The sequence below is a fragment of the Schistocerca serialis genome, chromosome 10, assembly GCF_023864345.2.
Source record: "Schistocerca serialis cubense isolate TAMUIC-IGC-003099 chromosome 10, iqSchSeri2.2, whole genome shotgun sequence".
Lineage (NCBI taxonomy): Eukaryota > Metazoa > Arthropoda > Insecta > Orthoptera > Acrididae > Schistocerca > Schistocerca serialis.
Genome location: NC_064647.1, coordinates 61,788,315 through 61,805,135, shown reverse-complemented (window position 1 = coordinate 61,805,135; position 16,821 = coordinate 61,788,315). Strand labels below are relative to the sequence as shown.

The window sequence follows — 16,821 nt, the reverse complement described above, 5'->3', positions numbered from 1 at the left end:
AAGGATTGACAACGACTTGGTTCCAACCCGTACTGTCTTCTTGACATTTGACAGAGTTCAACTTCCATCGAACATAAAAGCGATACAGATGGCCGTACCGTAGGTGCAACCACAACGGAGGGGTATCTGTTGAGAGGCCAGACAAACATGTGGTTCCTGAAGAGGGGCAGCAGCCTTTTCAGTAGTTGCAGGGGCAACAGTCTGGATGCTTGACTGATCTGGCCTTGTAACGTTAACCAAAACTGCCTTGCTGTGCTGGTACTGCGAACGGCTGAAAGCAAGGGGAAACTACAGCCGTAATTTTTCCCGAGGACATGCAGCTTTACTGTATGATTAAATGATGATGGCGTCCTCTTGGGTAAAATATTCCGGAGGTAAAATAGTCCCCCATTCGGATCTCCGGGTGGGGACTACTCAAGAGGACGTCATTATCAGGAGAAAGAAAACTGGCGTTCTACGGATCGGAGTGTGGAATGTCAGATCCCTTAATCAGGCAGGTAGGTTAGAAAATTTAAAAAGGGAAATGGATAGGTTAAAGTTAGATATAGTGGGAATTAGTGAAGTTCGGTGGCAGGAGGAACAAGACTTTTGGTCAGGTGATTACAGGGTTATAAATACAAAATCAAATAGGGGTAATGCAGGAGTAGATTTAATAATGAATAAAAATATAGGAGTTCGGGTTAGCTACTACAAACAGCATAGTGAACGCATTATTGTGGCCAAGATAGACACAAAGCCCATTCCTACTAGCTCTGCAGATGATGAAGAAATTGATGAAATGTATGACAAGATAAAAGAAATTATTCAGGTAGTGAAGGGAGACGAAAATTTAATAGTCATGGGTGACTGGAATTCGTCAGTAGGAAAAGGGAGAGAAGGAAACATAGTAGGTGAATATGGATTGGGGGGAAGAAATGAAAGAGGAAGCCGCCTTGTAGAATTTTGCACAGAGCACAACTTAATCATAGCTAACACTTGGTTCAAGAATCATAAAAGAAGGTTGTATACCTGGAAGAATCCTGGAGATACTAAAAGGTATGAGATAGATTATATAATGGTAAGACAGAGATTTAGGAACCAGGTTTTAAATTGTAAGACATTTCCAGGGGCAGATGTGGATTCTGATCACAATATATTGGTTATGAACTGCAGATTGAAACTGAAGAAACTGCAAAAAGGTGGGAATTTAAGGAGATTGGACCTGGATAAACTGAAAGAACGAGAGGTTGTAGAGAGTTTCAGGGAGAGCATAAGGGAACAATTGACAGGAGTGGGGGAAAGAAATACAGTAGAAGAAGCATGGGTAGCTCTGAGGGATGAAGTAGTGAAGGCAGCAGAGGATCAAGTAGGTAAAAAGACGAGGGCTAATAGAAATCCTTTGGTAACAGAAGAAATATTGAATTTAATTGATGAAAGGAGAAAACACAAAAATGCAGTAAATGAAGCAGGCAAAAAGGAATACAAACTACTCAAAAATAAGATCGACAGGAAGTGCAAAATGACTAAGCAGGGATGGCTAGAGGACAAATGTAAGGATGTAGAGGCTTGTCTCACTAGGGGTAAGATAGATACTGCCTACAGGAAAATTAAAGAGACCTTTGGAGAGAAGAGAACCACTTGTATGAATATCAAGAGCTCAGATGGAAACCCAGTTCTAAGCAAAGAAGGGAAGGCAGAGAGGTGGAAGGAGTATATAGAGGGTTTATACAAGGGCGATGTACTTTAGGACACTATTATGGAAATGCAAGAGGATGTAGATGAAGATGAAATGGGAGATAAGATACTGCGTGAAGAGTTTGACAGAGCACTGAAAGACCTGAGTCGAAACAAGGCCCCGGGAGTAGACAACATTCCATTATAACTACTGATGGCCTTGGGAGAGCCAGTCATGACAAAACTCTGCCATCTTGTGAGCAAGATGTATGAGACAGGCGAAATACCCACAAACTTCAAGAAGAATATAATAATTCCAATCCCAAAGAAAGCAGGTGTTGACAGATGTGAAAATTACCGAACTATCAGCTTAATAATTCACAGCTGCAAAATACTAACGCGAATTCTTTACAGACGAATGGAAAAACTAGTAGAAGTGGACCTCTGGGAATATCAATTTGGATTCCGTAGAAATGTTGGAACACGTGAGGCAATACTAACCTTACGACTTATTTTAGAAGAAAGATAAAGAAAAGGTAAACCTACGTTTCTAGCATTTGTAGACTTAGAGAAAGCTTTTGACAATGTTAACTGGAATACTCTCTTTCAAATTCTGTAGGTGGCAGGGGTAAAATACAGGGAGCGAAAGGCTATTTACAATTTGTACAGAAACCAGATGGCAGTTATAAGAGTCGAGGGGCATGAAAGGGAAGCAGCGGTTGGGAAGGGAGTGAGACAGGGCTGTAGCCTCTCCCCGACGTTATTCAATCTGTATATTGAGCAAGCAGTAAAGGAAACAAAAGAAAATTCGGAGTAGGTATTAAAATTCATGGAGAAGAAGTAAAAACTTTGAAGTTCGCCGATGACATTGTAATTCTGTCAGAGACAGCAAAGGACTTGGAAGAGCAGTTGAACGGAATGGACAGTGTCTTGAAAGGAGGATATAAGATGAACATCAACAAAAGCAAAACGAGGATAATGGAATGTAGTCGAATTAAATCGGGTGATGCTGAGGGGATTAGATTAGGAAATGAGACACTTAAAGTAGTAAAGGAGTTTTGCTATTTAGGGAGTAAAATAACTGATGATGGTCGAAGTAGAGAGGATATAAAATGTAGACTGGCAAAGGCAAGGAAATCGTTTCTGAAGAAGAGAAATTTGTTAACATCGAGTATAGGTTTAAGTGTCAGGAAGTCGTTTCTGAAAGTATTCGTATGGAGTGTAGCCATGTATGGAAGTGAAACATGGACGATAACCAGTTTGGACAAGAAGAGAATAGAAGCTTTCGAAATGTGGTGCTACAGAAGATAAGGTGGGTAGATCACGTAACTAATGAGGAGGTATTGAATAGGATTGGGGAGAAGAGAAGTTTGTGGCACAATTTGACTAGAAGAAGGGATCTGTTGGTAGGACATGTTTTGAGGCATCAAGGGATCACAAATTTAGCATTGGAGGGCAGCGTGGAGGGTAAAAATTGTAGAGGGAGACCAAGAGATGAATACACTAAGCAGATTCAGAAGGATGTAGGTTGCAGTAGGTACTGGGAGATGAAGAAGCTTGCACGGGATAGAGTAGCATGGAGAGCTACATCAAACCAGTCTCAGGACTGAAGACCACAACAACAACAACAACAACAACATGAGATAATTGCAGTTAGCCCTTTTATTCCCAACTCTACGCGTTGCTATCGGTGTCAGCGGTTCAGTCATATCAGCCAGTCATGTTCCAATCCGGCCAAATGCGTTATGTGTGGCAAGGATGCACATGAGGTTGCTTGTCCACCTCCAGCCCCTCATTGCATCAACTGTATGGGTGACCACGCTGCTTCCTCTAGAGATTGCCCCATTTTCAAAGACGAACGGCTCATTCAGGAAATCAGAGTGAAGAAAAAGGTGTTGACCTTTGCTGCTCGAAAGTTATTCGCCAGTCAAGCCCACTGTGCCTCACGCAGGTAAATACAGCACTGTCCTTGCTTCTCTTCGGCCTGCAAAGGAGGCAGCCATGCAGACTTGTGATCTCACCTTTAGTGCCACGGTCGTCAGATCGGCCAGCACAAAGATCGCCCTTTCAACCTCCCCACTATCACCTGCTCACTCTATGGCTAACCCTTCATCGGGTTCTGCTAACTCAAGAGCCCCAAAATCAGACACCTGGACTTCCAAAAAAGTGCCTACTCGTGAAGATTTTTTACGTACCCCGACTTCACAACCGTATATTCCTCCCTCATCTCAACGTCCTGTTTCCAAGAAGGCTAATATGAAACCCAGTTACTCTCCTTCTCTGCCACGGCATGTCTCATCTACAGCACCACCTGGCAGTAACTGCCCTTGGCCGTCTTTTGTGGCACTGCTGGCGGCCGCTAAACCGACTGATCGCTGGTGGCAGGAGCTGCTCCTAAACAACCTATGGATCAGGATCTTCTGCCTTCGGCTGAATGCCGTTCCATGATGTTGGCTGCCGGCTCTGAGCAGTCGTTGAGTTGAGGGCGACCTTGGTCACATTCTTCCCTTTTCTGTCCACCCTATGTTTATTATCCATTGGAATATCCGTGGCATTCGCGCCAATCGGAATGAATTGTCAATCCTCTTATGATCCTACTCGCCGGTCATCTTCTGTCTTCAGGAAACAAAGCTGCGTCCCCACGATCGCTTTGTTTTCCCTTGTTTTCAGTAAGTCCGATTTGATCTCCCCTCTGTTGATAGCACTCCGGCACATAGAGGGCTCGTGATTCTTCTCCATGATACTGTCCATTATCACCCAATTCTCTTAAACAGTTCCTTCCAAGCTGTTGCTGTTCGTCTTTCCCTTTCTGGATACACCTTCTCTCTTTGTACTGTATACATTCCATTGTCCGCACCAATAGCAAGAGCTGATCTTCATCAGCTTCCGTCCCCCTATTTGCTGGTTGGGGACTTCAGTGCCCACCACTCGCTTTGGGGATCTCCGCGTCCTTCTCCGCATGGCTCACTATTGATAATGTCTTCCACCAAGCGGATCTTGTTTGCCTCAACACTGGGGACCCTACATTTTTGTCTGCCTCCACGACAAATTTCTCTCATTTGGACCTTTCGGTCGGTACTGTTCTGCTAGCTCAGCGCTTTGAATGGTTCGCTCTTGTTGATACACACTTGAGTGACCACTTTCCATGTGTCCTTAGATTGCAGCCACAACTGCCGTATATGCACCCGAGACACTGGAAGTTTGCCAAGCCGATTGGACACTCTTTTCATCTCTAGCGACATTCGATGACTGTCACTTTCCTAGCGTTGACGATGAGGTCACTCACATTACGGAAGTTTTCCTTACAGTTGCAGAACGTTCAATACCTCATATCTCCGATTTGCCCCGGCGCCCCCCAGTTACTTGGTGGAACGAGGCATGCCGTGACGCAATACGTAAGCGGCTCTTCGCGTTTTCCGCCACCATCCTACTTTCGCCAACTGTATCCGCTATAAACATTTCCATGCACAATGCCGTCGCGTCATCCATGATAGCAAGAAGGCCAACTGGGACTTCTTTACTAGCTCTTTTAACACCTTCACTCCCTCCTCGGAAGTTTGGAGTCGGATTCGACGGTTATCAGGCACGCCTAGTTTCTCCCCGGTCTCTGGCCTCACTGTCGTGCATGATACGTTAGTGGACCCCGTCACAATTTCTAACTCTTTGGGTCAACACTTTGCTGAGATTTTGAGCTCTTCAGATTACCTGCCAGCTTCCCTCCCGAAGAAACGTGCAGCGGAAGTGCGACCTCTTGCTTTCTCCTCTCAAAATCACGAAAGCTATAATACTGTTTTCTCCATGTGGGAACTCCAACACGAACTCTTCTTCTCGCTCTTCTGCCCCAGGACCGGATGGTATCCACATCCAAATGTTGCTCCCCCTGCGGGTTCGGGGGTAAGAATAGGCCCGCGGTATTCCTGCCTGTCGTAAGAGGCGACTAAAAGGAGTCCATCCCCCTCACGGGGGTAGTTAGCGCCTGCGTCCGGAGACGGACGGTTCCACGACCTATAATCGTGGTCTTTTTGGTTTTTTCACTTCTCGTTTCTTCCTTCCTTTTGTTGGTTCCTTTCCTTGCTCTTCTCGACCTCACTGTCTTCCTTACTCATTTTCCTTGACTTCTCCTTGCCTTCTCATTGCCTTTTTCTCCTTGCCTTCTCATTGCCTTTTTCTCCTTGCCTTCTCATTGCCTTTTTCTCCATGCCCTCTCATTGCCTTTTTCTCCTTGCCTTCTCATTACCTTCTTCTCCTTGCCTTCTCATTACCTTCTTCTCCTTGCCTTCTCTGGTCTCCGCCTCGGCGTTTGAGACAGTCTGTCCTCTTTCTCCCTCTCTCTCTTCTTTTTCCTCTTCTTCCTTCCTCCCTGTGCGTGCCTGAAGGCCGACCCACGCGTTCGCACGCGTAGCCGGTGACGGGGTAACGCGTAATTCCCCGCCCTGGGTAGACATGTAAGGCACGCGCGTACCCCCTGGTAAAGGCCAGGCCCGGGGAGGGGTGATTGCCTGAGCTGATACCTTCTGACCATGCCGATTGGTCCCTCCGTCTGTTTCTCGGGAGGTGTGACCTGAGGTGTAAACATTCACCTAAGGCGGGAGTGCCCTCTGAGAGGGTCCCCACAAGGAAGGAGCGCGCCATCGGAGACGCTGGCAATCATGGGGGATTCCTCCGCAATGGATTCTACTCCATCTCTTTCGACTTCGACTCAAAAACGGAAACGTGACCAGCCAACAGTGACAAAAGTACTACCGCCTGCCCCACAGTTCCTCGTAGTTTCTCGAACTGAGGACGGAAAGGATTTTTCCTCTGTCAACCCTTTCGTTATTCAGAAGGGCGTAGATGCCATAGCCGGATCTGTCAAATCTTGTACCAGGTTGCGAAACGGCACCTTATTACTAGAAACTGAGAGTGCCTTTCAGGCACAAAAACTGCTTCGGGCCACCCTCCTGTACACGTTCCCTGTCCGGGTGGAGGCCCACCGAACTTTGAACTCGTCTCGTGGTGTAGTGTATACTAGCTCCCTCGACGGATTGACTGACGAGGAGCTTCAATCATTCCTCGCTGAGCAGGGCGTGACGGCTGTCCATAGGGTCATGAAAAAGGTCAACAATGACCTTGTACCGACCCGGACAATTTTCTTGACCTTCGATAGTGTTAAGCTGCCATCGCGCATCAAGGCGGGCTACGAGGTTATTTCTGTTCGCCCCTATGTCCCGACACCTACGCGCTGTTACCAGTGTCAGCGTTTCAATCACACTAGACAGTCTTGTTCCAATGCGGCTAAATGTGTCACTTGTGGCAGGGATGCCCATGAGGGTGACTGTCCACCTCCGTCTCCTCGTTGTGTGAACTGTCAGGGTGACCATGCCGCATCCTCCCGCGACTGTCCTGTCTATAAGGAAGAACGCTGTATCCAAGAAATTAGGGTCAAAGAGAAAGTGTCCACCTCGGCTGCTCGCAAGCTATTGGCTAGTAGGAAGCCCACGCTGCTCCCAGCGGGGAAATACAGTACTGTCCTCGCCTCTCCTCGGACTACCCGGGAGGTAGCAACCCAGACATGCGATCTGACCTTCAGCACCACGGTCGTCCGTTCGGCCAGTGCTAAGATCGCGCGGTCGACGTCTCCTCTTCCTCCCATCACCCCACAGACACGAGCACCTTCCTCAGCTTCTGCTAAGACGAAGACATCGAAGTCAGATGCACGGGCCTTCAAGAAGGAACCATCCCGTGCAGACTTCCTCCGTACCTCGACCTCCCAGCCTTCGACCGGTACTTCCACTACACGTCCTTCCAAAAAGGCGCATAGGAAGCACAGTTCTCCTTCTCCGCCACGGCGCATTCCTTCTCCTGCGCCACCCAGCGGTTGCCGCCCCAGGCCGTCATCTGTTTCGCCTGGCCGCACCGCTGGTAGCCGTACATCTGGCCGTTCACTGGCGGAGGAAGCTCCCCCTCCCGGCCATCCTCCCGAGATGGCCGATGACCCTATAGACCACATGGACAATGACTGTCCGCCTACTGATAGCGGCGGCAGTGCTCGCTCGAAGCCAGGCCCTAAGCGGCCTTCGACGTGACCACTTCTCTCATCTTCCTTTTCTTACGATGGCACTTATTCACTGGAATATTCGCAGCATTCGCTCCAACCGAGAGGACTTGAAGTTGCTGCTCCGCTTGCACCGTCCGCTCGTCGTAGCCCTCCAGGAAACGAAGCTACGCCCATGCGATCAAATTGCCTTGGCACACTACACCTCTGTGCGTTTTGACCTACCCCCTGTGGTAGGTATCCCAGCTCATGGAGGGGTTATGTTGCTGGTCCAGGATGATATTTACTACGATCCCATCACGTTGCACACCGGCCTGCAGGCAGTTGCCATCCGCATTACTCTCCCCACTTTTACGTTTTCCTTTTGTACCGTTTACACTCCATCGTCATCTGCCGTTACCAGGGCAGACGTGATGCAACTTATTGCTCAGCTACCTACACCATTTTTGTTAACTGGAGACTTCAATGCCCACCATCCCCTTTGGGGCTCTCCAGCATCCTGCCCGAGGGGCTCCTTGTTAGCAGACCTTTTCAACCAGCTCGATCTTGTCTGCCTCAATACTGGCGCCCCAACCTTTCTTTCGGACACATCTCACACCTATTCCCATTTAGACCTCTCTATATGTACTCCCCAACTTGCACGCCGGTTTGAGTGGTATGCACTTTCTGATACATATTCGAGCGACCACTTCCCGTGTGTTATCCAACTCCTGCAGCATACTCCCTCTCCGTGTTTCTCTCATTGGACCATCTCCAAGGCAGACTGGGGGCTCTTCTCTTCCAGGGCGACCTTTCAGGATCAAACCTTTACAAGCTGCGATCGTCAGGTCGCACACCTCACGGAAGTCATTCTCGCTGCTGCTGAATATTCCATCCCTCACCCTCCTTCTTCTCCACGTCGCGTACCGGTCCCCTGGTGGACCGCGGCATGTAGAGACGCTTTACGTGCTCGTCGACGTGCTTTACGCACATTTAAACGCCACCCTACAGTGGCGAATTGTATCAATTATAAACGATTACGTGCTCAGTGTCGTCGTATTATTAAAGAAAGCAAGAAAGCCAGCTGGGCTGCTTTCACAAGCACCTTCAACAGTTTTACTCCTTCTTCTGTTGTCTGGGGTAGCCTGCGCCGGCTATCTGGCACTAAGGTCCACTCACCAGTTTCTGGCTTGAAGGTCGCGAATGACGTCCTTGTAGCCCCTGAGGCTGTCTCCAATGCCTTCGGCCGCTTTTTCGCAGAGGTTTCGAGCTCCGCTCATTACCACCCTGCCTTCCTCCCCCGCAAACAGGCAGAGGAGGCTAGGCCACCTAACTTCCGCTCCTCGAATTGTGAAAGTTATAATGCCCCATTCACCATGCGGGAACTCGAAAACGCACTTGGCCGATCACGGTCCTCTGCTCCAGGGCCAGATTCTATTCATATTCAGATGCTGAAGAACCTTTCTCCTGCGGGTAAAGGTTTTCTTCTTCGTACATATAATCGCATCTGGATTGAGGGACATGTTCCCGCATGCTGGCGCGAGTCTATTGTTGTCCCGATTCCTAAGCCGGGGAAGGACAAGCACTTGCCTTCCAGTTATCGACCTATCTCGCTTACCAGCTGTGTCTGTAAAGTGATGGAGCGAATGGTTAACTCTCGATTGGTTTGGCTGCTCGAGTCTCGACGCCTACTTACCAATGTACAATGTGGATTTCGTAGGCGCCGCTCTGCTGTTGACCATCTGGTTACCTTGTCGACCTTCATTATGAATAACTTCTTGCGGAAGCGCCCGACCGCGGCTGTGTTCTTTGATTTGGAGAAGGCTTACGACACCTGTTGGAAGGCGGGCATTCTCCGCACCATGCATACATGGGGCCTTCGCGGTCGCCTTCCTCTTTTTATTCGTTCCTTTTTAATGGATCGACAGTTCAGGGTACGTGTGGGTTCTGTCCTGTCCGACACCTTTCGCCAGGAGAATGGGGTGCCACAGGGCTCAGTCTTGAGCGTCGCTCTCTTCGCCATCGCGATCAATCCAATAATGGATTGCCTCCCAGCTGATGTATCAGGCTCCCTTTTCGTGGACGATTTTACCATCTATTGCAGCGCGCAGTGTACACGTGTCCTAGAGCACTGTCTTCAGCGTTCTCTTGACCGTCTTTACTCCTGGAGTGTCGCCAATGGCTTCCGTTTTTCTGCCGAGAAGACGGTCTGTATTAACTTCTGGCGCTACAAAGAGTTTCTCCCACCGTCCTTACGACTCGGTCCCGTTGCTCTCCCAATCGTGGAGACAACCAAATTTTTAGGCCTTACATTTGACAGGAAACTTAACTGGTCTCCACATGTGTCCTATTTGGCCGCCCGTTGTACCCGTTCTTTAAATGTCCTCCGTGTTCTCAGTGGTCTGTCGTGGGGAGCGGATCGAACCGTCCTACTTCGTCTATATCGGTCGATCGTCCGCTCCAAGCTGGATTATGGGAGCTTCGTATACTCCTTTGCACGGCCATCCATCTTACGCCGCCTCAACTCCATACAACATCGGGGTTTACGACTTGCGATCGGAGCATTTTATACCAGTCCCGTAGAGAGTCTTCATGCTGACGCTGGCGAATTGCCACTCACCTACCGGCGCGATATACTGCTTTGTCGGTATGCCTGTCGGCTACTGTCAATGCCCGACCATCCGTCTTATCGTTCCTTTTTTGACGACTCTCTTGACCGTCAATACGGGTTGTATGTCTCTGCCCTGCTACCCCCTGGAGTTCGCTTTCGTCGCCTCCTTCAACACCTTAATTTCTCACTCCCTGCAACCTTTCGAGTGGGCGAGAGCCGCACGCCACCATGGCTCCAGGCTCAGGTCCGCGTTCACCTTGACCTCCGCTCGCTCCCAAAAGAGGTCACCCCCGGTTCGGTCTACCACTCCCGTTTTTTGGAACTTCGTTCAAAGTTCATCGACATGACATTCATTTATACAGATGGCTCTAAGACCAATGACGGGGTCGGGTGTTCCTTTATTGTCGAGGCACAAAGTTTCAAATACCGGCTCCATGACCATTGTTCTGTCTTCACAGCTGAGCTCTTTGCCCTCTACCAGGCTGTTCTTTACATCTGCCGCCACCGACATTCTGCTTATGTCATCTGCTCAGATTCCCTGAGCGCCATCCAGAGCCTCAGTGATCCGTACCCGGTTCACCCTTTCGTACACCGGATCCAACGCTCTCTTCAGCAGCTGGTGGACGTCGGTTCTCCAGTTAGCTTTATGTGGGTTCCTGGCCATGTCGGTATCCCTGGGAACGAAGCTGCAGATGCCGCGGCCAAGGCTGCGGTCCTCCAGCCTCGGACAGCTTTTTGTTGCGTCCCTTCGTCCGATTTTAGCAGGGTGATTTGTCGGCGCATCTTATCTCTGTGGCATGCCGATTGGGCTGCACTTACCGACAACAAGCTTCGGGCCTTAAAACCTCTTCCCGTGGCTTGGACGTCCTCCTCACGCCCTTCTCGGCGGGAGGAGGTCATTTTAGCCCGGTTAAGAATTGGACACTGCCGGTTCAGCCATCGCCATCTGCTGACGGCTGCGCCGGCGCCGTTCTGCCCATGTGGGCACTTGCTGACGGTTAGACACATTTTAATGTCCTGTCCAGATCTTAACACACTGCGCCTCGATCTTAACCTGCCAAATACTTTCGATGCCATTTTCGCGGATGACCCACGAGCAGCTGCTCGTGTTCTTCGTTTTATCAATTTGACAAACCTCGCTAAGGACATTTGATGATGCTGTTTTTTAATCCTATGCCTGTCAGTCTGTCTTTTATCGTGTTTTCCCTTTTAGTTGTTGTGGTCAACTTGTGCCTCGCGGTGTATTCTTAGAGTAGTCAGGGCGCTAATGACCATTGAAGTTGTGCGCCCTAAAACCACAAAAAAAAAAAAAACAAAAAAAAAAAAAAAATCCAAATGTTGCTGCATTTATCATACCATAGTCTGTGCTACCTCCTTCGCCTTAATAATCGAATTTGGACCAACAGTACTTTTCCCAGAAGATGGCGGGAAGCTATCGCCATTCCTGTTCCGAAACCTGGAAAGGACAAACATCTCCCCTCTAGCTATCACCCCATTTCTCTCAAGTAGTGCATGCAAGGTTTTGGAGTGTATGGTGAATTGCCATTTAGCATGGTGGCTGCAGTCCCGAAGTCTTTTAACACCTGCCCAGTGCAGTTTCCAAAACCATCGTTCTGCCGTTGACCATCTTGTTTCTCTCTCCACTTATATCATGAACAATTTTCTCAGGAAATTTTCTCCGGAAACGCCAAACAGTAGCAATATTTTTTGATCTGGAGAGAGCATACGACACCTGTTGGAGGACAGGCATCCTCCGCACACTGTTCTCTTGGGGCTTTTAAGGTCGGCTGCTCCTTTTTCTTCGTGAATTTATGGCAGAGCGCACATTTAAAGTGCGGGTGAACACTACTTTCTCCCAAGAAAGCGGGGTACCCCAGGGCTCCGTGCTAAGTGTAGTACTGTTTGCCATTGCCAAAAATCCAATTATGGATTGTCTCCTTCCCGATGTCTCGGGCTCCCTCTTTGTGGACGATTTCGTGATCTACCACAGCTCTCAACGTACCAGCCTTCTTGAACGCCGTCTTCAAGGATGTCTCGATCGCCTCCACTCTTGGAGCATCGAAACCGGCTTCCGTTTTTCTCCCAGTAAGACCGTTTGTGTCACTTTTAGGCATCGTACGGAGTTTCTTCCGCCTTCCTTACATCTAGGCCCTGTCAACCTTCCGTTCGCGGACGTCGCTAAAATTCTTGGGTCTTATGTTTGACAGAAAACTGTGCTGGTCCTCCCACATTTCCTATCTTTCGGCTCGCTGTCTGCGATCCCTCAACAACCTCCGTGTCCTGAATGGTACCTCCTGGGGAGCGGACCGAATGGTCCTTCTCCACCTCTATCACATCTTAGTGCGCTCGAAATTGGACTATGGAACCATAGTTTACTCCTCTGCTCGGCCGTCTATTCTTCGGTGTCTCGACTCTGTCCACCAACGTGGATTACGATTAGCATCTAGAGCTTTTTACACCATCCCTGTGGAAAGGCTTTATGCGGACACTGCTGAACCTCCACTGTCCAATCAGCGAGCTGTCCTGAGTCGTTACGCTATCTGTCTTCCATGCCTGCTAATCCGGCCTATGACATTTTTTTCAACACCTCCTTAAATTTAGGGTATGCAGGCCGCCCTTCCTCCCTACTACCACCGGGAGTCTGCTTCCGTCAACTGCTACGTTCTCTTTCCTTCCATTTTCCTAAAACTTTCTTGACAACTTGGGGTACAGCACCGCCTTGGCTCCGGCCCCAGACTTGCCTGCTCCGTGACCTTTGTCAGTTTCCCAAGGATGGTACCCCTTCTCTCGTTTATCGTCGGGCATATGCTGCTGTATGTGCACAAATGAAGGATGCCACATTTATTTACACTGATGGCTCAAAAACATCATTTGGTGTTGGGAGTGCCTATATTGTTGGCAACACCCCTAATCAATTTAGACTTGCCAACCAGTGTTCAGCTTTTACTGCGGAGCTTTACGCTGTTCTCCAGGCTGTTCAATACATCCGTTGCCATCAGCGGATGCAGTATATTATATGCTCAGATTCGCTCAGCTGTCTCCTCAGTCTCCAAGCTCTCTACCCTGTCCACCCTCTGGTCCACCAGATTCAGGATTGCCTCCACTTGCTCCACTTGGGGGGGCATCTCTGTGGCATTCCTCTGGATCCCAGGACATGTTGGTATCTGTGGAAACGAGGCGGCCGATATAGCGGCCAATGCTGCGGTCTTTCTTCTTCGGCCTGCTGTTCGCACGGTTCCCTTAGCCGATCTACGGAGTGTTTTATGTCGTCGTGTCGCTCTTTTATGGCACGCACAATATTCGACACTTCCCAATAATAAATTGCGGGACGTGAAAGCTCTTCCCTGTGCTTGGACCTCTTCCTCCTGAACTCGCCGTCGAGAGGTGGTAATTTTAACTAGACTCTGGATAAGACACTGTCTTTTTAGCCATCAACATCTTTTAAGTGGCGATCCTCCCCCGCTTTGTCCCCACTGCTCTCAGCTGTGGACGGTGGGACACCTTTTACTTGAGTGCCCCTATTTTACTTCGTTATGCGCCTGTCTACAGCTGTTGCGATATATCTTCCATTTTAGCAGATGACATGCGCTCAGACGATTGTGTTCTCAAGTGAGATGTCAATCATTTGAAGCTCTTTTTGAGGAAAACCCCCTTCTATAGTGGTTTTTAAAGCTTTCCTTCTGGTTTTAGTTTCCCCACCTTTTTTAGTTTCGCTCCCATTGCTGCTGGTTTCCAGTTGGGTTTCCAGTTTGGTTTTTTACCTTTCCCTAAGTCACAGACGAGGCACTAATGACTGTAGCAGTTTTGCGCCCTAAAACCATAACAAAAAAAAGAAAGTGAATAAGTAAAGCTAAAAAGGGGCCAGTGATAACTATGTAGATCATTAAAATAACAAATGTAATGCAGCATGGAAGATAATAAACTCAGAATCTGGGATCCTATTAGCCCCGATCAGTTTAAGCTCAGCTTTGTCAATTCAGGGAAATACACTGATAATGAGACAGTAACCAGTGATGACACTGAGCTGACTGTAGTTGCCTTACTTGGTGCATACTTAGACACCAACCACCCAGGAATGGTATCAATGGAAATGTCTCCCCTAAGGATACAGTAGGTGTAGTAGCAAAACTCATTACCTCAAAAACAGAGTACTGTTATGACTTCTCCAACTTCACTGTAAAATAAATAATAGGGATAATAAGCCAACCCCTAAGCTACCTTATAAACTGTTTGTTTGAGGAAAGTGCCTTTCCTGACTCTGTAATGTTCAGTGTAGTTTTACCTGTGCATAAAAAGGAAGATAGGGAATTGCCAGAAAATTATAAACCCATTGCAATAGTTCCAATGCTATCTAAAATCATTGAGAAGGTGATAATGAAAAAGCAATTAAATAAATATTTTTAGAACAATCACATCTTAAATCAGGTACAGTATGGATTTCCTGAAGGTCAGTCCACAGTTACAGTAGTGGAGGATATAGTTTTATCTGTCTTAAAGGGATCTGAACGTAAGCAATATACATATGCCACATTGGTTGGCATTACTACACTCATACTTAGCCAGTAGCAAACAAATGATCATAACCAATCGAAATAAAGTCCGGCTTCCTGAACATCATAAGAAGAGTGCATCAGGGATTGGTGCTTTGACCATTTTTGTACATTATTTGTGTTAATGATCTGCCTAGCCTGCTACCTTTCAAAGCAGTAATGTAAGCGGAAATACCACATTTATTATTTCCCATAATGAGAAAAATACTATGGAGGCAATGAATAAACTTATAATAGACAAGGCGTCTTGCTGGTTTAAGGCAAATGAATTAAAATTGCACAGTAGCAAAACCAAGAATATAGTATGCCTCCTAAAGATAATTACTGCCATAGCAAAGACTGTCAAATTTCTTGGTATCCACCTCAACACACAATTTAACTTGAAAACACACACACACACGAGATTTATGCAGTGAACTACCCCATGTGTTGTACCTAATCAGGGAATTAAAAACATACATTTGTTACAGCAAAACAGCTGTTCCTTGCCTACTGCCCCCCCCCCCCCCCCCCCACACACTCTCTCTCTCTCTCTCTCTCTCTCTCTCTCTCTCTCTCTCTCTCTGGAGTGATGATATGGGGTAATTGTGCTGGAGCCAGAAGAGTCTTCATTTGGCAAAAGAAGTTATTAGATGCATGTATGGGTCAAGAGCCAACACTCCACGCAAAATGTATTTCATTGACAACAAGATGATGACCGTTTCACATGTGTACGCATTTCATACCCTTACACACACCAAGAGCAATTGGTATAAACATGACACAGTATCAAAAGTTCACTCTTACAGAACGACAGGAACTCTGAACCATACTAATAAATTTCAAAAAACTTTCTGCGTGCAGAAATGTCACTCTTCTTAACAAATTACCATGTGGGATGAGTAAGTTGAATACTAGTAAGTTCAGAGAGATTGTAGAATCCTGACTAAAAGAAGAAAACTTTTTATACTGTTGATGGATTTGTAAATAGTGATGTGATATAGCAATCAATTATTTAAAAAAATCTGGTATCCTTATTATCCGTTAATTTAATTGCAGACAGACAGCCTCCATCTGTATTAATCTTAAAGCGTGTACAGAACAACTATGTATAGTTGGTGTAACCAAATTTAACTTAGGGTAATTATAAAATTGTCCAATTGCATACTGTGCGGTACAATGTGTATTTCGAAAATAAAATGTAGATGTAGGTAAGTGTGATATTGCATTATGCAGTGTAATGTCTTAAGGACTAACGAATAAATGAAGATATATTGCAGGGTGATGTGTACTTCATAAGACATTATTTTTTCTTATTTGCAGACTTTAATGCAAGGTGGCGCCATTGAACGTCCAGTAATGCAGATTGTGGTAAGTATTGTAGTCAGTCCTGAAGGTGTAAACTTTTAAGTGTAGAACCACAACTGAGTGCTTGAGATACCTTAACAGTGCAGTCTTTGACTAAACACTTTACTACCTTCATGTAGTTTATAAAAATGGCAAGAGCTGCATATACAGGGTGGTCCATTGGTAGTGACCGGGCCAAATATCTCACAAAGTAAGCATCAAATGAAAAACACTACAAAGAACGAAACTAGTCTAGCTTGAAGGGGAAACCAGATGGCGCTATGGTTGGCCCGCTAGATGGCGCTGCCATAAGTCAAACGGATATCACCTGCGTTTTTTTAGATAGGAACCCCTATTTTTTATTACATATTAGTGTAGTACGTAAAGAAAGACGAATGTTTTAGTTGGACCTCTTTTTTCGCTTTGTGATAGATGACGCTGTAATAGTCACAAACGTGTAAGTACGTGGTATCAAGTAACGTTCTGCCAGTGCGGACGGTATTTTCATCGTGTCACATTGCCTTTACAAGTGTGTGTGTGTGTGTGTGTGCGTGTGTGTGTGTGTGTGTGGATTGGAATGACTCCTTACCCTCTCCCTTAAAACCCACATCCTTTCGTCTTTCCCTCTCCTTCCTTCTTTCCTGATGATGAAGCAACCGTTGGTTGTG

At 47.1% G+C, this 16,821-nt stretch overlaps 1 protein-coding gene across 2 annotated transcripts in view; it reads left to right on the top strand.

The window, feature by feature from the left end:
- Positions 1 to 16,821, top strand: part of LOC126425247 (uncharacterized) — a 79,180-nt gene that overhangs the window by 47,064 nt on the left and 15,295 nt on the right. For both annotated transcript variants that reach the window (XM_050088217.1, XM_050088218.1), the window contains exon 2: positions 16,130 to 16,177. In XM_050088217.1, coding sequence (XP_049944174.1) covers positions 16,130 to 16,177 — 48 coding nt within the window. The remainder of the gene's footprint in view (positions 1 to 16,129; positions 16,178 to 16,821) is intronic.